A 24,563-nucleotide genomic window follows, 5' to 3' on the forward strand; every position below is an offset into this window, starting at 1 on the left:
TATTTGTTTATTTGCAGGATGGTAAAATTGCAATGCCTTTATTTGTTTGCAAGGTAGTAACACTGCAATGCATTTATTTATTATTTGCAGGATTGTAAAGTTGCAATGCATCTATTTATTTGCAGGCTGTTAATGGTGTAATGCATTTATTTGTTTGCAAGATGGTAACACTGCAATGCATTTATTTATTTGCAAGATGGTAAAATTGCAATGATTTATTTACTTGCAAGATTGTAAAGTTGTAATGCATTTATTTATTTGCACGATGGTAACGCTGCAATGCATTTATTTGTTTATTTGCAGGATGGTAAAATTGCAATGCCTTTATTTGTTTGCAAGGTAGTAACAATGCAATGCATTTATTTATTATTTGCAGGATCGTAAAGTTGCAATGCATTTATTTATTTGCAGGCTGTTAATGGTGTAATGCATTTATTTGTTTGCAAGCTGGTAACGCTGCAATGCATTTATTTATTTGCAAGATGGTAAAATTGCAATGCATTTATTTACTTGCAAGATTGTAAAGTTGTAATGCATTTATTGATTTGCATGATGGCAACACTGCAATGCATTTATTTATTTGCAAGATGGTAAAGTTGCAATGCATTTATTTTTTTGTAGGATTGTAATGATGCAATGCATTTATTTATTTGCAGGGTGGTAATGCTCCCATGCATTTATTTGTTTATTTGCAGGATGGTAAAAATGCAAAGAATGTGATGATTTTTGAAAGGGATATATTATACTCTATTATATCTCACTTACCTTGACGGAAGGAGACCGAAACCAGCCTTTCGTCGAATTCTTGTATTTTCCGGAAATTGTTCACCATTTCAAGGGGTGAAGGGTCATCCGACTGCGTGCAAAATAGGGCCGTTTCCAGGGCCAAGAGCTGCAAAGACACAATGTTTAAGCATCATTTCCATTGTCAGTAAAGCAATACTCCCCAGGATTTTATCCAATATTGTTGTTGTTGTTGTTGTTGTGTGTCTTTAAGTTGCTTCCGATTTAGGGTGACTTGAAGGCGAACCTATCATTGGATGTTCAGAATAGGTTTACATGGAAGTTTTCCCAATATTGTGTTAATCTATGTTTACCGTATTTTCCTAATTGTTTTATATTAATTGTTTTATATTAATAGGCTGTTATAACAGACATAAGACAAAACATCAAACATTGAATGGAAACAATAATAAATGTGTGTCCAGCACTATGGGTGGGGCCAGATACCATTTGGGACAGACCCATGGTTGTCATGGCGGCCATGAAGTCCTGAGCCGCTCCGGACAGGGCGGTCTCGGCATGGATGTTGAAGTCCCCTAGCACAACTAGACATTGGGACTCCAACACCAGACCTGGGACCACCCCGGCTAGCTCAGGCAGGGACACTGTTACGTAGCGGGGTGGACGGTACACCAAATAATTCCCTGTTCTGTCACTGTTTTATATTAATTGTTTGCTCCAAACGGTTTAGAAGTAGATGTCTTATTATTGTTTTCATGTACAGAAATTCCCATTTATTCAAGTACAAAAATCTGTACATTTATTCATCTAAAGAATAATAATAAAAATAAGATCCGTACATTTATTAATGTAATAATAAGAAATATGCAAATGATAATATAATTAATATAAATAATAATCTAAATATGTTATAAATAATATAGATAACTTATCCATGTAAAATAAAAATAGTAATATGCATGTAAATAATAACAACATAATTATAGCTGCTTTGGGGGAGATAAAGCAGGGTCTAAATAATAATAATAATAATAATAATAATAATAATAATAAATAACACTAACAATGTAAATATGTTATAAATAATATACATAAGTTAGTCATGTAAAAATAATAATAGTAATGAGAAGTATGGACATTAATAATAATAATAATAATAACAACAACAACAATAACAATAATAAACTTTATTTGTATTCCGCTTTCTCTCCCTAAAGGGACTCAGAGCGGATTCCAAACATAAAGGGCAAACATTTTCAATGCCCGAATACAACAACAATACATCCATACTAACAAAATTTAAACAACCCAACATATAAACACGAATGATAATTTAACAAACTAAAATTAAATAAAAAGCACGGGCTGTTATAACAGACATAAGACAAAACATCAAACATCGAATGGAAACAATAATAAATGTGTGTCCAGCACTATGGGTGGGGCCAGATACCATTTGGGACAGACCCATGCTTGTCATGGCGGCCATGAAGTCCTGAGCTGCTCCGGACAGGGCGGTCTTGGCATGGATGTTGAAGTCTCCTAGCACAACTAGACATTGGGACTCCAACACCAGACCTGGGACCACCCCGGCTAGCTCAGGCAGGGACACTGTTGAGCAGCGGGGTGGACGGTACACCAACAGAATTCCCTGTTCTGTCACTGTGTCAATCCAGCTGAGGATCTGAACTGGAGCTTATTTTTATACGTAATTATACTGTATATTATTATTATTATTATGTAATGCAATATTTATTTATTTATTTATTTACTTTACTTATATACCGCGGTTCTCAGCCCAGGGGCGACTCACTGCGGTGTACAACATAGAAAAACAGATGAAAATTACAAGACACAGTATAAAAATCCACAATTTATCATTATCAAAACATCCTCATCAAAAAACATCATCATTACTACAAAAGCCATTCCGTGTCGTCTCATCGTCAAAACCACAATCCAGAATCATTTTCCATTGTTCAATTCCTATGGTCAATTACCAATCATTACACTTCTTGTTCAAACGCCTTCTTAAATAGCCAGGTCTTTAATTTCCTGCGGAATATCATCAGGGAGGGAGCTAGTCTGATGTCTGCGGGAAGGGTGTTCCACAGCCGAGGAGCCACCACCGAGAAGGCCCTATCTCTCGTCCCCACCAGCTGTGCCTGTGAGGCGGGCGGGATCGAGAGCAGGGCCTCCCCGGAAGATCTCAAAGTCCTTGTGGGCTCATAGGTCGAGAGACGGTCAGTTAGGTATCTTGGGCCAGAACCGTCCATCATGTCTTGCAACAGATGCGTTAATGGTCAATGCATCTGAACTCAGGCTTATTTTTATACTTAATAATAATGTATAATAATACTATATATTTATATTTATTTATTAATTATTATTATTATTTTGTAATGCAATACATCCGCCGCATCTTGCAATGGTTGCGCTAGCAGTCACTGCGTCCATCCAGCTGAGGATGTAAACTGGGGTTTATTTTTATACTTAAATATAATATTTATTTTAAGTATGAATAGTGTCAATATATATATATATTATTTCGTATATTCATTTCTTATATTATTTTACTGTGTAATTATTATTATTATTATTATTACTCTGTAATGCAATACATGCGTCTGTGGCCGCTGACCTGTTCCTCCGAGACTTGGACCGGCTTCCGGAAGACAGTCCAGAGGACGCTTGGGAAGCAAGGCGGGGTGGTCAGTGACCCTTCGTAGCGGAAATACTCATCCAGTTGGTCTGGAAGCAGAGCTTGGACATTGAAGCCGGGAATGAACGTCTCCTGGTCTGGAGGGAGAATGATGGAATGGAAGGAAGGAAAAATTATCACCATCATCATCATCACCATCATCATTATGCAGGGGCTGGATGGCCATCTGTCAAGAGGGATTGGATTTTGTATATTATTATTAAGCAGGAGAAGGATGGCCATCTAACTGTTGCAACCCAGATCAGGAAACAAGACCATAAGATTAAATCCACCACACTTGACTGTGGGAAAAACAATCCTTTTTATTGATGAAAAAATGGTTACAAAATAGAGGAAAATGCAAAGTAAAAAAGCCACAGTAAAACTCAGAAGTCAGGAAAATCTCTGAACTAGATCAAAAGTCCAAAAGCAACACTATAAAAACCTGGAACCTGTTAGTATCTCACTAACCGTACTTGGAAACTAGAAGCCTCTGGGAATCCTTCCTTCCTTCCTTCTCCCTTCTTTTCCCCTTTTCCCCTTCCTTCCTTCCTCCCTCCCTCCGTCCCTTTCTTCTCCCTTCCCTTCCCCTTTTCCCCTTCCTTACTTCCTTCATTCCTTCCTCCCTCCCTTTCTTCTCCCTTCCCCCTTTCCCCTTCGTTCCTTCCCTCCCTTCCTTCCTTTCTTCTCCCTTCCCTTCCCCTTTTCCTCTTCCTTCCTTTCTTCTCCCCTTTTCCCCGTCCTCCCCCCACCCTTCCTTTCTTCTCCCTTCCCTTCCCCTTTTCCCCTTCCTTCCTTCCTTCCTTCCTTCTTTCCTTCCTTCCTTCCTTCCTTCCTTCCTTCCTTCCTTCCTCTCTCCCTTTCTTCTCCCTTCCCTTCCCCTTTTCCCCTTCCTTCCTTCCTTCCTTCCTTCCTTCCTCTCTCCCTTTCTTCTCCCTTCTCTTCCCCTTTTCCACTTCCTCCCTCCCTCCCTTCCTTTCTTCTCCCTTCCCTTTCCTTCCCCTTTTCCTCTTCCTTCCTTCCTTCTCCCTTCCCTCTTTCCCCTCCCTCCCTCCCGGCCTTCCTTTCTTCTCCCTTTCTTTCCCCTTTTCCCCTCCCTCTCTCCCTCCCTCCCTCTCTCCCTCTCTCCCTCTCTTCACCCTTCCCAATGGAGAGAGAAAGGAACACTGGGATGCCGCTCTTCTGCAATTGCAAATTCAGGTTTTGCAGATGCCAAAAGTTTCCCTTGCATTGGAGATCTGTTTTGCATTGAAACGAGCAAAGGTGGGTTTCGGACCCTTTGCAACGCCTTACCTTTGTATTTCACATTCTGGACGTGATGGAAGATCTGATCGTAGGAGGGATTGAAGGAGCCGATCTGCAACACAAGAGACACACAACAATGGCATGAGACTTTACAGCCGGCATCATTTGGGAGGAAAGCCGCAATGTTTTGGCCTGACCTTCCTTCTCTTTTGGGGTTTAGACCTTCACTGAAATAATCGTCCCACAATTTTGTGGTCAGAGATAATTCTCCATTAGAAGGCTCCCTATCATTACGCTCCGTCTTGTTTTTCAATAGCCTGCTCATCACCAATAATTACGGCACATTAAGCGAGCAAAACACTTAATGACGTGTCCTCATCATCAGTGGCCAAACCTCAACCAGGGCTTCTCTGTGTCTTTGTAGGGAGAGGTTTTGATGGATTTCTGGATATTTTGCAAAGGTTTTTGTTTTCAAAATAACACACTTTCCTTATTATTATTATTATTATTATTAATAATAATCATAGAATAGAATCATAGAATCCTAGAGTTGGAAGAGACCTCCTGGGCCATCATCTAGTCCAACCCCATTCTGCCAAGAAGCAGGAATATTGCATTCAAATCAACCCTGACAGATGGCCATCCAGCCTCTGTTTCAAAGCTTTCAAAGAAGGAGCCTCCACCACACTCTGGGGCAGAGAGTTCCACTGCTGAACGGCTCTCACAGTCAGGAAGTTCTTCCTCGTGTTTCTTGTAGTTTGAAGCCATTGTTCCTTGTCCTAATCGTTTTGTACTTTACCCTTGCGGACCTTTTCCCTACAGGTGTTGGCTATTTGTTTGAATTCTTCTTTGGTGATTTCTCCCATTTTCCACTTCTTGTGCATGTCTCCTCCTCTTCCTCCTCTTTAGGGTCCAAGGGTGATCGCAGCAGCGGCTTCTCCTCCTCATAGTGTTGGAAACAACCACATGGGACATCTAGTCCAATCTCCTTCTGACTGCATGCAGGAAAGCACCAGGATGACCTCATGGGCCATCCAGTCCAACTCACTACCAAGAAGCAGGAATATTGCATTCAAATCACCCCTGACAGATGGCCGTCCAGCCTCTGTTTAAAAGCTTCCAAAGAAGGAGCCTCCACCACACTCTGGGGCAGAGAGTTCCACTGCTGAACGGCTCTCACAGTCAGGAAGTTCTTCCTCATGTTCAGATGGAATCTCCTCTCTTGTAGTTTGAAGCCATTGTTCCGCGTCCTAGTCTCCAAGGAAGCAGAAAACAAGCTTGCTCCTTCCTCCTCCCTGTGGCTTCCTCTCACATATTTATACATGGCTATCATATCTCCTCTCAGCCTTCTCTTCTTCAGGCTAAACATGCCCAGTTCCCTAAGCCGCTCCTCATAGGGATTGTTCTCCAGACCCTTGATCATTTTAGTCGCCCTCCTCTGGACACATTCCAGCTTGTCAATATCTCTCTTGAATTGTGGTGCCCAGAATTGGACACAATATTCCAGATGTGGTCTAACCAAAGCAGAATAGAGCATGGGGAGCATCACTTCCTTAGATCTAGACACTAGGCTCCTCTTGATGCAGGCCAAAATCCCATTCGCTTTTTTTTTTTGCCGCCACATCACATTCCTGGCTCATGTTTAACTTTCTGTCCACGAGGACTCCAAGATCTTTTTCACACGTACTGCTCTCGAGCCAGGCATTGTCCCCCATTCTGTATCTTTGCATTTCATTTTTCCTGCCAAAGTGGAGTATCTTGCATTTGTCACTGTCGAACTTCATTTTGTTAGTTTTGGCCCATCTCTCTAATCTGTCAAGATCGTTTTGAATTCTGCTCCTGTCCTCTGGACTATTCATTTGCAGGGAGAGGTTTTGATGGATTTCTGGATATCTTGCAAAGGTTTTTGTTTTCAAAATAACGTGCTTTCCTTATTATTATTATTATTATTATTATTATTATTATTTTACCGACACAAAAGCAGAGTATGTCACAGCAAATGAGATCTCTATGCTGGATTTCATATCACAAAATCACAAGTCAAACACTTCGTGCGTGCAGATCCCAGTAAGGTGGCCTTCTGCAGCTGGCAGATGGTAATCTTATCAGTGCCTATTGTGTTTAAGTGCAGGCCAAGGTCTTTAGGCACTGCACCCAGTGTGCCAATCACCACCAGGACCCCCTTTACTAGACGCAGGCAAAACGTCAGGAGAGAATGCTTCTAAAACACGGCCATACAGCCCGAAAAATCTAAAACGACCCAAAACCCAAACCCGTTTGCTCCATTTGGAGGAGGACTGTGTGTCAATGGGGTCTACTGCTATTTATGGGTGTCAGTTCATAGGGAATTGAGCCTCTCACCTCGAGCAAAACAGCCAGGACAGCCAGACCGTCGGATTTATCCATCGCCGCTTGCAAATCGGGGTATCGGTCGGAGTTATAATGCACAATGTGGAGCTATGCATGGAAAGCACAAAAGAGTGCAAATCAATACACCAATAACCAACTTGCAAGCATAAAAGCCACTTGGAAATCTCTTTGCAAAACCTTAGGATTATGCATTAAATTTGCATCAATTATTATTGGCCTTCAAGGCACACAGCAATCCTATGCAAGGAATGCAAGACTCGATAAGCCTAAGGATATTAAAACTCCATAATCCACTCCAGAATGCATTGTCTCCCTTCATCCCGCCTCCCTCCCTTCTGATTCGCTGGAGCACCGAGGCAGCAGGAGCCTCCTGATTGGTTCTGGTGCACCGCGAAAGCCCTGTGATTGGCCCTGATGCATGGGGGACGCCCAAGCCTCCTCCCAGCTGTTTGCGCGTCAGCCAATCCCCTTCAAGCTGGGCGGGAGGGGGGAGCGGGAATTTTGAAACTCACAACTCTGAAGTTTCGGCGGTGGTCAGGGGAGCTTTCGCACAATTAAAACTTGTGCGCTAGCTGCGCCCGTACCTTGGGAAGTCTGACTTGGCCACGGTGGTCCACGCTTTGGTTACATCCCGTTTAGACTACTGCAACGCTCTCTACGTGGGGTTGCCTCTGAAGACTGCCCGGAAGCTGCAGCAAGTCCAATGCTCGGCAGCCCAACTACTAATGGGTGCTGGGTACAGGGAGCACACCTCTCCGCTGTTACACCAGCTCCACTGGCTGCCAATTAGCTTCCGAGCACAATTCAAAGTGCTGGTGTTAACCTATAAAGCCCTAAACGACTCCGGCCCTGTTTACCTCTCCGAACGTATTCTCCCCTATGAACTATCAAGATTATTAAGATCGTCTGGAGAGGCCCTGCTCTCGGTCCCACCGGCCTCGCAAGCACGTCTGGTGGGGACGAGGGACAGGGCCTTCTCGGTGGTGGCCCCTCGACTCTGGAACTCTCTCCCACCAGAGATCAGAACCGCCCCTTCTATCCTGACATTCAGGAAGCAGGTGAAGACGTGGTTATGGAGATAGGCATTCGATGAGTGAGCCGATACCCTGAGACATGGATGGAGGGTGATGAACATCAAATTTAGTGGGACGACTGACCATTGTAGTGTATTTATTGAATGTAATTGCTGTTTTGCTGTTTTAATGTCTTAATGTTTTATTGCAATATGAATTATGATGTTTTATTGACTGTATGTGATATTATGGTTGGAGACCGGTCTGAGTCCCTCAAGAGAGGTGAGAAGGTTGGTATATAAAACTTTTAAATAAATAAATAAATAAATAAATAAATTTCTATAAAAATCCAAGTGCATGGAAAACGTACTTCGGCGGCAAAGTGCTTCCCCCCGATGGTGTGCTCCGACCCTTCTTGTTTATTCCGGTTACCCCAATGTAAATGGAGCTGAGCTGCAGTGTATCGAGAAGGGAGGCTCCGGATGAGCATCGAGGGCGAAAGGCTCATTTTCACTGCAAAAAGAAGAGAGAATGTGAAAACACTTGGAACTGAGCTTGGTCTCCATGCATGGCAAGGACTCAACAAGAAAGGCTGCAGAAGGTCAAGAGTCCTGCAAGCAAACCTCCCCTTATTGTTTGCATATATTGAGAGTTTTTATTATTATTATTATTATTATTAGTCGTTGCATTAGTATTATTAAGCTTGAGGTTCTCTGACCGAGAGTGCTAAAAAACTTTGTATGCCTTGTTGGAAATTACAACCTTCTTCAAGCCTCCTCTAGTAATTTGTTTGACTATCATCCTGTTGTTTACTAACTGTACGTATGTTCTGATATACAGGTTTCTTTCCTTGCTCTGTGTTTTCCTGAGAAGTTGTGGGAGGTTAGATGGGTGGGTGGAGAGATGGATAAGTCCATGGATGGACAGATGGTTGAGTAGACAGACAGATAGATGAATAGGTCAATAGATGGATAGATGGATTTGTGGACAGAGGGAGCGATGAATTGGTAGATGGAAGGATGGATGGGTGGATGGATGGATGGATGGATAGATAGAGAGATGGATAAGTCTATGGATGGACGGATGGTTGAGTAGACAGACAGATAGATGAATAGGTCAATAGATGGATAGATGGATTTGTGGATGGAGGGAGCGATAAATTGGTGGATAGATAGATAGATAGATAGATAGATAGATAGATAGATAGATGGAGAAGTCCATGGATTGATGGATGGTTTAGTAAGAAAGATAGATCAATAGGTCAATAGATGGATAGGTGGATGTGTGGATGGAGGAGCAATGAATTGGTAGATGGAAGGATGGATGGGTGGATGGATGGATAGAGAGATGGATAAGTCTATGGATAGATGGATGGTTGAGTAGACAGACAGATAGATGAATAGATGGATAGATGGATGTGTGGATGGAGGGAGCGATAAATCGGTGGATAAATAGAGAGAGAGAGAGATTGATAAGTCCATGGATTGATGGATGGTTTAGTAGACAGATAGATCAATAGGTCAATAGATGGATAGGTGGATGTCTGGATGGAGGGAGTGATGAATTGGTAGATGGAAGGATGGATAGATAGAGAGATGGATAAGTCTATGGATAGATGGATGGTTGAGTAGACAGACAGATTAATAAGTCAATAGATGGATAGATGGATTTGTGGACAGAGGGAGTGATAAATCGGTGGATGGATGGATGGATAGATAGATAGAGAGAGAGATTGATAAGTCCATGGATTGATGGATGGTTTAGTAAGACAGATAGATCAATAGGTCAATAGATGGATAGGTGGATGTGTGGGAGCAATGGGTCAGTGGATGCATGGATGAATGGATAGATAGATAGATAGATAGATAGATGGATGGATGGATGGATGGATGGATGGATGGATAGATGGATGGATGGAAGGATGGATAAGTCCATGGAGGGATAGATGACTGAGTCGACAGTTGGTTAGATCAATAGGTGGACAGATGGATCAACTGATGTGTGGATGGAGGGAGGGATAGATGTTTATATGGATGCATGGATAGATAGAGAGATGGATAAGTCCATGGATGGTTGAGTAGACAGATTGATACATAGATAGATGTATGGTTGAGTAGACAGATGGATAGATAATAGATCAATAGATGGATGTGTGGATAGATGGAGGGATGAATAGATAGATTGATGGATGAACAGATAAATAGGCCAATAGATGGATGATTGAATAGACGAATGGATAGATTAATAGATGGACAGATGGATCGATGGATGTGTGGATAGAGGGAGGGATGAATAGGTAGATGGACCAATGGATAGATGGTTATAAGGATGGATGGATGGGTAGATAGAGAGATAGAGAGATGGATAAGTCCATAGATGGTTCAGTAGACAGATTGATACGTAGATGGATGTGTGGATGGAGGGATGAACAGGTGGATGGATGGATGGACAAGTCCATGAATGGATGGATGGTTGAATAGACGGATGGATAGATCAATAAGTCAATTGATTGATAGATGGATGTGTGGATGGAGGAAGGAAGGAATCAGTAGATGGATGGATGGATTAATGGATGGATGGATGGACACATAGATGAATGGATAGAGACATCAATAAATCCATGGATGGTTGGATGGTGGAGTAGACACATGGATAGATCAATAGGTCAATAGATGGATGAAAGAATGGATGGATGGAGACATGAATAAATCCATGGATGGTTGGATGGTGGAGTAGACACATGGATAGATCAATAAGTCAATAGATGGATGAAAGAATGGATGGATGGATGGATGGATGGAGACATGAAGAAATCCATGGATGGTTGGATGGTGGAGTAGACACATGGATAGATCAATAGGTCAATAGATGGATCAAAGGATAGATAGATGGATGGAGACATGAAGTAATCCATGGATGGTTGGATGGTGGAGTAGACACATGGATAGATCAATAGGTTAATAGATGGATGAAAGGATGGATGGAGACATGAATAAATCCATGGATGGTTGGATGGTGGAATAGACAGATGGATAGATCAATAGGTCAATAGATGGATGAAAGGATGGATGGATGGAGACATGAATAAATCCATGGATGGTTGGATGGTGGAGTAGACAGATGGATAGATCAACAGGTCAATAGATGGATGAAAGAATGGATGGATGGAGACATCAATAAATCCATGGATGGTTGGATGGTGGAGTAGATAGATGGATAGATCAATAAGTCAATAGATTGATAGATGGATGTGTGGAAGGAGGAAGGAAGGAATCAGTAGATGGATGGATGGATGGATGGATGGATGGATGGATGAATGGGTGGGTGGGTGGGTGGATGGATGGACACATAGATGGACACATAGATGGACACATAGATGGATAGGTCAATAGGTCAATAGGTCAATAGATGGATGAAAGGATGGATGGGTGGAGACATGAATAAATCCATGGATGGTTGGATGGTGGAGTAGACACATGGATAGATCAATAGGTCAATAGATGGATGAAAGAATGGATGGATGGAGACACGAATAAATCCATGGATGGTGGAGTAGACACATGGATAGATTGATTGGTCAATAGATGGATGAAAGGATGGATGGATGGAGAGATGGTTAAGTCCATAGATGGATGGATAGTTGAGTAGACAGATAGCTCAATAGGTAGATAGATGGGTAGACGGACGTGTTGTTGTATGTATGTAGGGAGATATGGATAAGTCCGTAGACAGATGGATGATTGAGTAGACAGATGGGTAGATCAATAGGTCAATAGATGGATAGATGGATGTGTGGGTGGATTGATGGATGGATGGATGGATGGATAGATAGATTAATAAGTCAATAGATTGATAGATGGATGTGTGGATGGAGGAAGGAAGGAATCAGTAGATGGATGGATGGACACATAGATGAATAGATGGAGACATCAATAAATCCATGGATGGTTAGATGGTGGAATAGACAGATGGATAGATAAATAAGTCAATAGATTGATAGATGGATGTGTAGATGGAGGAAGGAAGGAATCAGTGGATGGATGGATGGATGGATGGATGGATGGATGGATGGATAGATGGATGGATGTGTAGATGAATGGATGGAGACATCAATAAATCCACGGATGGTTGGATGGTGGAGTAGACAGATGGATAGATCAATAAGTCAATAGATGGATGTGTGGAAGGAGGAAGGAAGGAATCAGTAGATGGATGGATGGATGGATGTATGGACACATAGATGGACACATAGATGGACAGATGGATAGATCAATAGGTCAATAGATGGATGAAAGGATGGATGGAGACATGAATAAATCCATGGATGGTTGGATGGTGGAGTAGACACGTGGATAGATCAATAGGTCAATAGATGGATGAAAGGATGGATGGATGGAGACATGAATAAATCCATGGACGGTTGGATGGTGGAGTAGACAGATGGATAGATCAATAAGTCAATAGATTGATAGATGGATGTGTGGATGGAGGAAGGAAGGAATCAGTGGTTGGATGGATGGATGTGTAGATGAATGGATGGAGACATGAATAAATCCATGGATAGTTGGATGGTGGAGTAGATGGATAGATCAATAAGTCAATAGATTGATAGATGGATGTGTGGAAGGAGGAAGGAAGGAATCAGTAGATGGATGGATGGATGGGTGGGTGGGTGGATGGATGGATGGACACATAGATGGACACATAGATGGACAGATGGATAGAAAGGATGGAAGGATGGAGAGATGGTTAAGTCCATAGATGGATGGATAGTTGAGTAGACAGATAGCTCAGTAGGTGGATAGATGGATGGATGTGTGGATGTCGGTCTTGCCTTACCGGAATGCCCATTGTTGGTCAGAATGAACAGCTCCTCACTGGAGACGTTGTATCCCTGGAGTTCAATGGGCGAGAGGGTGGCGTCGTATTGCAGGACGTCGCTGTGGAAGTCGATGGGAGACTGGAAGGCGCCTCCGCAGAAGGGGAACCGCTTGGGCCAGCCCTTCTCCCCATCCGCACCTCGGGGCCCAAGGAAGGCAAGGGGAAACAGACGCCATTAGTCCCACACGCCGCCCCTTGGGAAACTACAACTCCCAGGATCTTATAGCCATTGAAATGGGGCCAATACATGCTAATCTTATAGTATAGATAATACTATGCTTCCACCTGGGATTTACATGTTGTGGTACTCAGAGAAGTGTGGCACGTCAGACCCAACTACAAATAACAACAACAATAATAGAGGCACAACAGGTAAGGTGGAATGAAAGTGATATAATGATGCAGTCTGGAAAGACCTTTAAATTCCAGTTTAATATCATAAGCCACAGCAACTACTTACCAATATAAGACCATTTGGACCCTGGAAGGGAAAGAAAAGAGAAAGGGGTGAGAAGGGCAGCATAGGAAAAGGTTCAGATTAAGTCCATCAATAATAGCAACAACAACAACAACAATGGTCATTATGTTAATGTTTTGAGAGAAAAGTGGAATACTAACATGCAGCTTGATTTGAGCAAGAGAGAAAAGCAGGGCATTAATATCTGTCAGAGATTTGCGATCCCCAACAGAAGGAATGCTAGATCAAGCAGACACTGAGTTGCAAAATAAGGACTCTGCAAGCTTCAAGTTACAAAAGAAACTAAGTTTACTAAGTACATACAACAGACACGTCTTTCTACAGCGAGCTACAATTCAGGAAGAACAACAAAGAAGTAGTCAAAACCGAAAGCCTCTGCACACTTGCTTATCTTCTCTTGCTGAGACTGGCAACTCCCTTCTGTTCTCAGCAAGAACAAACCTTCTCTTACTTTCTCAAGTTCACTTAATCACAGCCTCAAAGTATAAACATTTCTGCATGGCATTTTTATCATCATCATCATCATCATCATCATCATCATCAACATCATGTTGGCATACCCCACTTCCCTTCAAAACTTCTTACTTCCCCTTTTCCGCTTCCCCTTCCTTCCTTCTCCTTGCTTCCTTCTTTCTTTTCCTCTTCCTTTTCATATCCTTCCATTCTTCCTTTCTTCTCTCTTCTCTTCCCCTTCCTTCCACTTTTCCCCTTCTTTCCTTTATCCATTATTCCTCTTCTTCCTTCTTTCCTCTTTCTCCTTTTCTCTTCCCCTCCTTCCTTCCTTCCTTCCTTCCTTCCTTCCTTCCTTCCTCTTTTCTTTTCTTCTTTCCCTTTTCTTTTCCTCTTTCCCTCCCTTTCTTTCTTCTCCCTTCCCTTCCCCTTTTCCTCTTCCTTCCTTCTTTCGTCCCCTTTCCCCCCTTCCTTCCTTCCTTCCTTCTCCCTTCCCCTTTTCCCCTTCCTTCCTCCATTCCTTTGTTACTTCCTCCCTCCCTTCCTATTCTTCTCCCTTCCCCTTTCCCCTTCCTTCCTTCCCTCCTTTCTTTCTTCCCTCTCCCCTCCCTTCCTCCTTCCTTCCTCCCTTCCTCTTTCCCCCTTCCTTCCTCTCTCCCTTCCCTTCCCCCTTTCCCCTCCTTCCCTCCCTCCCGCCCTTCCTTTCTTCTCCCTTCCCTTCCCCCTTCCCCCTTCCTTCCTTCCTTCCTTCTCCCTTTGCTTCCCCTTTTCCCCTTCCTCCCTCCCTCCCTCCCTTCCTTTCTTCTCCCTTCCCTTTCTCTTTTCCCCTTCGTTCCTCCCTCCTTTTCTTTTCTTTTCCCTTCCCTTCCCCTTTCCCCTTCCTTCCTTCCTTCCTTCCTTCTCCCTTCCCCTTTTCTTCTTCCTCCCTCCCACCCTTCCTTTCTTCTCCCTTCCCTTCCCCTTTTCCCCTTCCTTCCTTCCTTCCTTCTTCCCTTCCCCCTTTCCCCTCCCTCCCTTCCTTTCTTCTCCCTTCCCTTTCTCTTTTCCCCTTCGTTCCTCCCTCCTTTTCTTTTCTTTTCCCTTCCCTTCCCCTTTCCCCTTCCTTCCTTCCTTCCTTCCTTCCTTCCTTCCTTCCTTCTCCCTTCCCCTTTTCTTCTTCCTCCCTCCCGCCCTTCCTTCTCCCTTCCCTTCCCCTTTTCCCCTTCCTTCCTTCCTTCCTTCTTCCCTTCCCCCTTTCCCCTCCCTCCCTTCCTTTCTTCTCCCTTCCCCTCTTCCTTCCTTCCTTCCTTCCTTCCTTCCTTCCTCCCTCCCTCCTTCCCTCCCTCCCTCCCTTCCCTCCTTCCTTCTCTCCTGTCTTCCTCTCTTTTTTCTCCTCCTTCCTCCGAGTCCACTCCACTCCAAGTCCCTTTAGGGAAAGGGATTGGGATGTAAATAGAGTGTTATTATTATTATCATCATCCTCATCATCATCACCATCATCATTTTTCCTCCCTCCCTTCCACCCTCCCCTTCTTTCCTATCTTCCTTCTTCACTTCTTTCCATCCTTCTTCCTTCCCTTCTTTCCATCCTTCTTTCCTTCTTTCATCCATCCTTCCTTCCCTTCCTTCTCTTTTCCTCCTTCCCTCACCTGCAAAGGGATGCCCTGGCCCTTCTTTACCAAACCCTGCTTTGGGTGGGTTCTTCTTCTCCTAATGCTCGTCTTTCCCGGCCAGCCAGGTTCCTGCGTGGGAGACGTGAGGCCAGGCCAGGCCTGGAACCCTTCCTTCCTCCCCACAGAAGCCTCAGGTGTGCCTCTGGGTGCCTGGCCGGCCTCTCTTCCCTCTCCCCCAAAACAAGGGCCCTCTTGTCTCTTTGCGAAAGAGGAGAGAAGCCCAGGAAGGGATGCCTGGCCCTTGTCCCCATTGCAAGAGGAGGAAAGAGTCATGGAGGTCAAGGGCTCCCCTGCCCATTACGGGAAACAACCAGGAATAATAATAATAATAATAATAATAATAATAATAATTTCCAACATCCTCTTGCTCATTCTCTCCTTCCTTCCTTCCCTTCTTCCTTCACTCCCTACTTTTCAATATCTTCTTCCTTGTTCTCTTTCTTCTCTTCTTTCCTCCCTTCCTTTCCTTCCTTCTTCTATCCCTCTCTCTTTTCCCTCCAACTTTACTACCTCCCCCCTTCCTTCCTCTCTTCCTCCTTTCTTCCTATCTTCCTTCACTTTCTCCTTTACAATATCCTCTTCATCATTCCCTTTCCTCCCCTTTTCTCTCCTTCCTTCCTTCTTCTATCCCTCCTTCTTTTCCCTCCCAATTTCTTTCCTTCCTTCCTTCCTTCCTTCCTTCCTTCCTTCCTTCCTTTCTTCCTCCATCTCTCCCTCCTTCTTTCCTTCCTTTCTTCTTTCCTTCCTACCTTCCTTCCTTCCTTCTTTTCTTCCTTCCTTCTTTCCTTCCTTCTATTCCTCCCTCTTTTCCCTCCAACTTTCCTCCCTCCCTCTATTCCTCTCCTCCTCCTTTCCTTCCTTCCCTCCTTCTTTCTTTCTATGCCTCTCTCTTCCTCTTTTCTCTCTCACTTTCCTACCTTCCTCCCTCTTTCCTTCCTTCTTTCCTTCCTTAGCTCCCTCCTTTACAATAGCCTCTTCCTCATTCTCTTTCCTCCCTTCCTTCTCTCCTTCCTTCCTTCTGTTATCACCCCTTCTTTTCCCTCCCACTTTCCTTCCTCCTTTCCTCCATCTCTCCCTCCTTCTTTCCTTCCTTTCTTCTTCTCTTCTTCCTTCCTTCTTTCCTTCCTTCTTCTATTCCTCCCTCTTTTCCCTCCAACTTTCCTCCCTCCCTCTCTTCCTCTCCTCCTCCTTTCCTTCCTTGCCTCCTTCTTTCTTTCTATGCTTCTCTCTTCCCTCCCTCTTTTCCCTCTTCCTTTCTTCTTCTCTTCTTCCTTCCTTCCCCCCTCCCTCCTTCTTTCCTTCCTTCTTTCCTTCCATCTTTCCACCCTTCCTTCCTTCTATCCCTTCCTCTTTCCCCTTCTTTTCCCTCCCACTATCCTCCCTTCTATCCTTCCTTCCTTCCCTCCTTCCTTCCTTCCCAACACCCCTGCCAATAGTTCTTCTTTCAAAGAGATATCATATTTGTATACAATGTCAATGTTTAACTGTATTTTCATCATCATCATCATCATCATCATCATCATCATCATCCCACTTTCAGCAAGCAAGGGTCAGTTCTTCATCCTGGCTAGAATTTTGTAATAATAATATGGGTTGAAATGAATTGTATTATTATTATTATTATTATTATTATTATTATTATTTATATCCTAAGTAGAATGAAGTGGAAATGAATTGTATAGTAATAATAAATATTATACTAATATAATGTCATAAATATAATATAATAATAATAAATATATTGTTAATAATAATAATAATAATAATAATAACAATAATCCCAATGGCAGCATGCAAGTGTCCATTCTCTATCCTGGGAAGAATTAAAAGGAAATGAATTGTGTAATAATAATAAATATAATAGTAATACAATATAATATAATAAGTATAATATATTAATAATAAATATATTAATCATCATCATCCCAATTGCAGCATGCAAGGGTTTGTTCTCTCTCCTGTGTAGAATTAAGTGGAATTGAATTGTATAATAATAATAATAATAATCATCATCATCATCATCATCATTATAACCCGAATTGCAGCATGCAAGGGTCAGTTCTCCATCCTGCATAGAATCAAATGCAAATGAATTGTGTCGTAATAATAAATATTAATATAATAATATAATAATAATAATCCCATGCAAGGGTCGGTTCTCCAGCTGTGGCAAAATATAATAATTTTAATTATAAACTGAATTACAACATGTAAGGGTCAGTTCTCCATCCTGCGTGGTATCAAGTGCAAATGAATTGTGTACTAATAATAAATATTAATATTATTATATAATAATCATCATCCCATGCAAGGCTCAGTTCTCTGTCCTAAGCACAATTAAGTGTAATAATAATAACAATAATAATAATAATAAATATATATATAATAATTATAATTATAATAATTGCATCATGCAAGGGTGAGTTCTCCATCCTGCGTGGAATCAAGTGCAAATGAAATATTAATATTATTATAATATAATAATAATCCAAATCTTTAAAAAAAATTCTAAAATTAGAACAGCACAACAACCGCGAGGAAACAAACAAGGACATCTAATCACCTCTCAACAAAAGATTTCTCCAGGCACTGCCAGGCCATCAAATCCTAATCAAGGTGGTCAGTTGAAATATTCACACCTAGCTCCAGCAGACAAGAGTCCTTTGTCCCACCCTGGTCATTCCACAGATATATAAACCCATTTACCTAGTTCCAATAAACCTCACTACCTCTGAGGATGCTTGCCATAGATGCAGGCAAAACGTCAGGAGAGAATGCCTCTAGAACATGGCTATATAGCCCGAAAAAACCCACTACAACCCACTGATTAAGGTGGTCAGTTGAAACATTCACACCTAGCTCCAGCAGACAAGAGTCCTTTGTCCCACCCTGGTCATTCCACAGATATATAAACCCCTTTTTTCTAGTTCCAACAGACCTCACTACCTCTGAGGATGCTTGCCATGGATGCAGGCGAAACGTCAGGAGAAAATGCCTCTAGACCATTGAAACCTTCACACCTAGCTCCAGCAGGCAAGAGTCCTTTGTCCCACCCTGGTCATTCCACAGATATATAAACCCATTGTCCTAACTCCAACAGACCTCACTACCTCTGAGAATGCTTGCTACAGATGCAGGCGAAACGTCAGGAGAGAATGCCTCTAGAACATTGCCATATAGCCCGAAAAAACCTACAACAACCCAGTGATTCCGGCCATGAAAGCCTCGACAACACATCTAATCGCCTCTCAACAAAAGATTGACCCAGGCACTGTCAGGCCATCAAAAGTTAATTAAGGTGGTCAGTTGAAACATTCACCCCTAGCTCCAACAGACAAGAGTCCTTTGTCCCACCCTGGTCATTCCACAGATATATAAACCCATTTACCTAGTTCCAATAAACCTCACTACCTCTGAGGATGCTTGCCATAGATGCAGGCGAAACGTCAGGAGAAAATGCCTCTAGAATATGGCCATATAGCCCGGAAAAACCTACAACAGCCCACTAATTAAGCTGGTCAGTTGAAACATTCACACCTAGCTCCAGCAGACAAGACTCCTTTATCCATTGATGCTGATGATGCTGATGATATGATGATGATGTTCTTTTGCTGTTGCAATTCTTTATCCTGCAATCAGTCCACATTAGTCCTTTTGGCTTTTCAAGGTGGTCAGTTGAAACATTCACACCTAGCTCCAACAGACAAGAGTCCTTTGCCCCACCCCGGTCATTCCAGATAGATAAACCCATTTTCCAAGTTCCAACAGACCTCACTATCTCTGAGGATGCTTGCCATAGATGCAGGCGAAACGTCAGGAGAAAATGCCTCTAGACCATGGCCATATTAAAAAACTCTAAAATTACAACAGCACAACAACAGCGAGGAAACAAACAAGGACATCTAATCACTTCTCAACAAAAGATTGTCCTTGGCACTGCCAGGCCATCAAATGCTAATCAAGGTGGTCAGTTGAAACATTCACCCCTAGCTCCAGCAGGCAAGAGTCCTTTGTCCCACCTTGGTCATTCCACAGATATATAAACCCCTTTTCCTACTTCCAACAGACCTCACGACCTCTGAGGATGCTTGCCATAGATGGAGGTGAAACATCAGGAGAGAATGCTTCCGGAACACGGCCATACAGCCCAAAAAACTTATAACAATCCACTGATGATGATGATGATTATTATTATTATTATGTTCTTTTGCTGTTGCAATTCTTTATCCTGCAATCAGTCCACATTAGTCCTTTTGGCTTCTAGGCTTACTATAAAACCCATCGATTTTCAAGATGGTCAGTTGAAACATTCACACCTAGCTCCAGCAGACAAGAGTCCTTTGCCCCACCCTGGTCTTTCCACAGATATATAAACCCTTTTTCCTAGTTCCAATAAACCTCACTACCTCTGAGGATGCTTGCCATGGATGCAGGCGAAACGTCAGGAGAGAATGCCTCTAGAACATGGCCATATAGCCCGAAAAAATCTACAACAACCCACTGATTAAGGTGGTCAGTTGAAACATTCACACCTAGCTCCAGCAGACAAGAGTCCTTTGCCCCACCCTGGTCTTTCCACAGATATATAAACCCATTTTTCCTACTTCCAACAGATCTCACTCCCTCTGAGGATGCTTGCCATAGATGCAGGTGAAACGTCAGGAGAGAATGCCTCTAGACCATGGCCATATAGCCCGAAACAACCTACAACAACCCAGTGATTCCGGCCATGAAAGCCCTCAACAATACATCTAATTGCCTCTCAACAAAGGATTGCCACAGGAACTGTCAGGCCATTATATGGTAATTAAGGTGGTCAGTTGAAACATTCACCCCGAGCTCCAACAGACAAGAGTCCTTTGTCCTACTCTGGTCATTCCACAGATATATAAACCCATTTTTCCTGGTTCCAACAGACCTCACTACCTCTGAGGATGCTTGCCATAGATGCAGGCGAAACTTCAGGAGGAAATGCCCCTAGAACATGTCCATATAGCCCGAAAAACCCACAACAACCCATTTTACTACTGTTATAAATTGTAATGTAAATATGCAGGATGGATTTTCAGCAGGCAAGAGTCCTTTGTCCCACCCTGGTCATTCCACAGATATATAAACATATTTTCCTAGCTCCAACAGACCTCCCTACCTCTGAGGATGCTTGCCATAGGTGCAGGCGAAATGTCAGGAGAGAATGCCTCTAGACCATGGCCATATAGCCCGGAAAAACCTACAACAACCCAGTGATTCCGGCCATGAAAGCCTTCGACAATACAACGACCATACCAAAAAACTGCCAAGCCATCAAATGCTAATCAAGGTGGTTAGTTGAAACATTCACCCCTAGCTCCAACAGACAAGAGTCCTTTGTCCCACCCTGGTCATTCCACAGATATATAAACCCATTTACCTAGTTCCAATAAACCTCACTACCTCTGAGGATGCTTGCCATAGATGCAGGCGAAACGTCAGGAGAAAATACCTCTAGAACATGGCCATATAGCCCAAAAAACCCCACAACAACCCTGTGATTCCGGCCACGAAAGCCTTCGACAATACACATCTGAGTTTGATTACCATTGAGCGGTGCTTCCCTGGACAGGTGAGCCTGGAGGAAGAGTGCCAGGAGGACCGCGGTCAGGGTGGCCGTGCGGGCTGGCATGGCTGGACGTCAGGGTCAGAAGGTCAGCCGGATGCCCTTTGGGGTGCCCTTTCTGCGTCCGCCTGGCTCAGGAGTGACCGGCTGTCTCTCTCCTGCAGCCGCTCTTCTCTCTCTGCCTTCCTTCCAGGGAGGACTGCTTTTTCCACTTTGCTTTGCAGCCACTCCAAACAAATGATGTCAGACAGGGACTGGCCTCCTTCTCCTTCTCCTCCGAATCAGAAGCAGAGGTGGCTTAGGTCTCGCCCTTGCACGCCTTCGCTCTGCAAAGCCAATCACTCCATAGAGTCCTTTCTGCAGTCCCTTCTTCCATAGACTATTATTATTATTATTATTATTATTATTATTATTATTATTTGAAACACAACAAGATGAGTCCGCAGCAAACAAGATCACTCTGCTGGCTATTGTATCGGATCACACGTCGGACACTTCCCAAGTTCCTTATTATTGGTGGTGATTTTGTCAGCGTCGATTGTTTTTAAGTGCAGACCAAGGTCTTTAGGCACTGCACCCAGTGTGCCGATCATCACTGGGAGCCCCTTGACTGGCTTGTGCCAGACACTCTGCTGACTGTTGTATTGGATCACACATCGGACACTTCCCAAGTTCCTTATTATTGGTGGTGATTTTGTCAGCGTCGATTGTTTTTAAGTGCAGACCAAGGTCTTTAGGCACTGCACCCAGTGTGCCGATCATCACTGGGAGCCCCTTGACTGGCTTGTGCCAGACACTCTGCTGGCTGTTGTATTGGATCACACATCGGACACTTCCCAAGTTCCTTATTATTATTATTATTATTATTATTATTATTATTACTATTATTACTATTATTATTATTATTATTATTATTATTGGAAACACAACAAGATGAGTCCACAGCAGACACTCTGCGGGCTGTTGTATTGGATCCCATGTTCCTTATTATTATTATTATTATTATTATTATTTAAAACACAACAAGATCCGCAGCAAACAAGATCACTCTGCTGGCTGTTGTATCGGATCACACGTCGGACACTTCCCAAGTGTCTAGGAGTGTGTGATGTATCAGCTAATAATGCATGCAGATTTAGATAGGGTGGCCTTTTGCAATAGACAGGTGGTGATTTTGTCAGCGTTGATTGTTTTTAAGTGCAGACCGAGGTCTTTAGGCACTGCACCCAGTGTGCTGATCATCACTGGGAGCCCCTTGACTGGCTTGTGCCATATTATTAGTAGTAGTATTAGTATTAGTATTTGAAACACAAGATGAGTCCACAGCAGACACTCTGCTGGCTGTTGTATTGGATCACACGTCGGACACTTCCCAAGTTCCGTATTATTATTATTATTATTATTATTATTATTATTATTATTACAACAGCACAACAACAGAGAGGAAACAAACAAGGACATCTAATCACCTCTCAACAAAAGTTTGTTGCAGGCACTGTCAGGCCATCAAATGCTAATCAAGGGGGTCAGTTGAAACATTCACACCTAGCTCCAGCAGACAAGACATGGGATTATTATTATATAATAATAATATTAATATTTCATTTGCACTTGATTCCACGCAGGCTGGAGAACTGACCCTTGCATGCTGCAATTATTATAATTATGGTATTATTATTATTATTATTATTATTATTATTACACTTAATTCTGCTTAGGACGGCACTGCCAGGCCATCAAATGCTAATCAAGGTGGTCAGTTGAAACATTCACACCTAGCTCCAGCAGACAAGAGTCCTTTGCCCCACCCTGGTCATTATTCCACAGATATATAAACCCTTTTTCCTACTTCCAAGAGACCTCACTACCTCTGAGGATGCTTGCCATAGAATCAGGCGAAATGTCAGGAGAGAATGCTAGAGGCACTGCCAGGCCATCAAATGCTAATCAAGGTGGTCAGTTGAAACATTCACACCTAGCTCCAGCAGACAAGAGTCCTTTGTCCCACCCTGGTCATTCCACAGATATATAAACCCATTTTCCTAGTTCCAACAGACCTCACTGCCTCTGAGGATGCTTGCCATAGATGCAGGCGAAACGTCAGGAGAAAATGCCTCTAAACCATGGCCATATAGCCCGAAAAAACCTACAACAACCCAGTGATTCCGGCCATGAAAGCCTTCGACAATACATTATTATTATTATTATTATTATTATTATTATTATTAGAAACACAACAAGTCGAGTCCACAGCAAACACTCTGCTGGCTGTTGAATTGGATCCCAAGTCGGACACTTCCCAAATGTCTAGGACTGTGGGATGTATCGGTCAATAATGCATGCAGATCCCAATATGGTGGCCTTCTGCAGCTGGCAGATGGTAATTTTGTCAGCGCCGATTGTGTTTAAGTGCAGGCCAAGGTCTTGAGGCACTGCACCCAGTGTGCCGGGTTATTATTATTACTAGCCGTCCCCTGCCACGTGTTGCTGTGGCCCACATGGGGGTTCTGTGTGGGAGGTTTGGCCCAATTCTATCATTGGTGGGGTTCAGAATGCTATGTGATTGTAGGTGAACTATAAATCCCAGCAACTACAACTCCCAAATGTCAAGATTCTATTTCCCCCAAATTCCACCCATGTTCACATTTGGACATATTGAGGATTCGTGTAGAGTTTGGTCCAGATCCATCATTGTTTGAGTCCACAGTGCTCTCTGGATGTAGGTGAACTACAACTCCAAAACAAAAGGACACTGCCCACCAAACCCTTCCAGTATTTTCTATTGGTTATGGGAGAACTGTGTGCCAAGTTTGGCTCAATTCCATCGTTGGTGGGGTTCAGAATGCTCTTTGACTGTAAGTGAACTATAAATCCCAGAAACTACAACTCCCAAATGACAAAATCAATTTTTTGAGTGAAGGACATAGATTGGGTTGTTAGGTGTCTTGTGTCCAAATTTGGTGTCAATTCATCCAGTGGTTTTTGAGTTCTGTTAATCTCACAAACGAACATGACATTTTTATTTATATAGATTATCCAACATGTGTTTGCAATATGATTTCTAGTGCCCCTTCCTTTTCTGAGCCCAGGTTTTACACCTTGCATTTCTTACTAAGCATATGGTAAAATCTTTGTTATTATAGTTATTATTATTATTATTATTATTATTTGTACCCCATTTTTTCTCTCCATGACACTCAAAGAGGCTATGCATCGATTATTAGTAATGGAATGTATTATTATTATTATTATTATTATTATTATGAATTGACGCATTGGGAATTTGGGCTTTGCGGGAGAGTTCTGCAGGCATTCAAACATATTTCGATTGAGATTAGAATCATAGAATCCAAGAGTTGGAAGAGACCTCGTGGGCCATACAGTCCAACCCCATTCTGCCAAGAAGTAGGAATGTTGCATTCAAATCACCCCT

The 24,563-nt window shown here is 42.8% G+C and overlaps 1 protein-coding gene across 1 annotated transcript in view; it reads right to left on the reverse strand.

The window, feature by feature from the left end:
• Positions 1-21,196, reverse strand: part of CA12 (carbonic anhydrase 12) — a 40,840-nt gene extending 19,644 nt beyond the window's left edge. Inside the window, exons 1-8 of the mRNA XM_067471461.1 lie at positions 21,112-21,196; positions 13,415-13,435; positions 12,913-13,092; positions 8,444-8,586; positions 7,052-7,147; positions 4,739-4,802; positions 3,386-3,543; positions 766-892 (exon numbers count right to left, since the gene is read on the reverse strand). Of these exons, the coding sequence (XP_067327562.1) occupies positions 766-892; positions 3,386-3,543; positions 4,739-4,802; positions 7,052-7,147; positions 8,444-8,586; positions 12,913-13,092; positions 13,415-13,435; positions 21,112-21,196 (874 nt within the window). The remainder of the gene's footprint in view (positions 1-765; positions 893-3,385; positions 3,544-4,738; positions 4,803-7,051; positions 7,148-8,443; positions 8,587-12,912; positions 13,093-13,414; positions 13,436-21,111) is intronic.
• Between the last annotated feature and the right edge of the window lie 3,367 nt (positions 21,197-24,563).

Source organism: Anolis sagrei, chromosome 9, assembly GCF_037176765.1.
Source record: "Anolis sagrei isolate rAnoSag1 chromosome 9, rAnoSag1.mat, whole genome shotgun sequence".
Classification (NCBI taxonomy): domain Eukaryota; kingdom Metazoa; phylum Chordata; class Lepidosauria; order Squamata; family Dactyloidae; genus Anolis; species Anolis sagrei.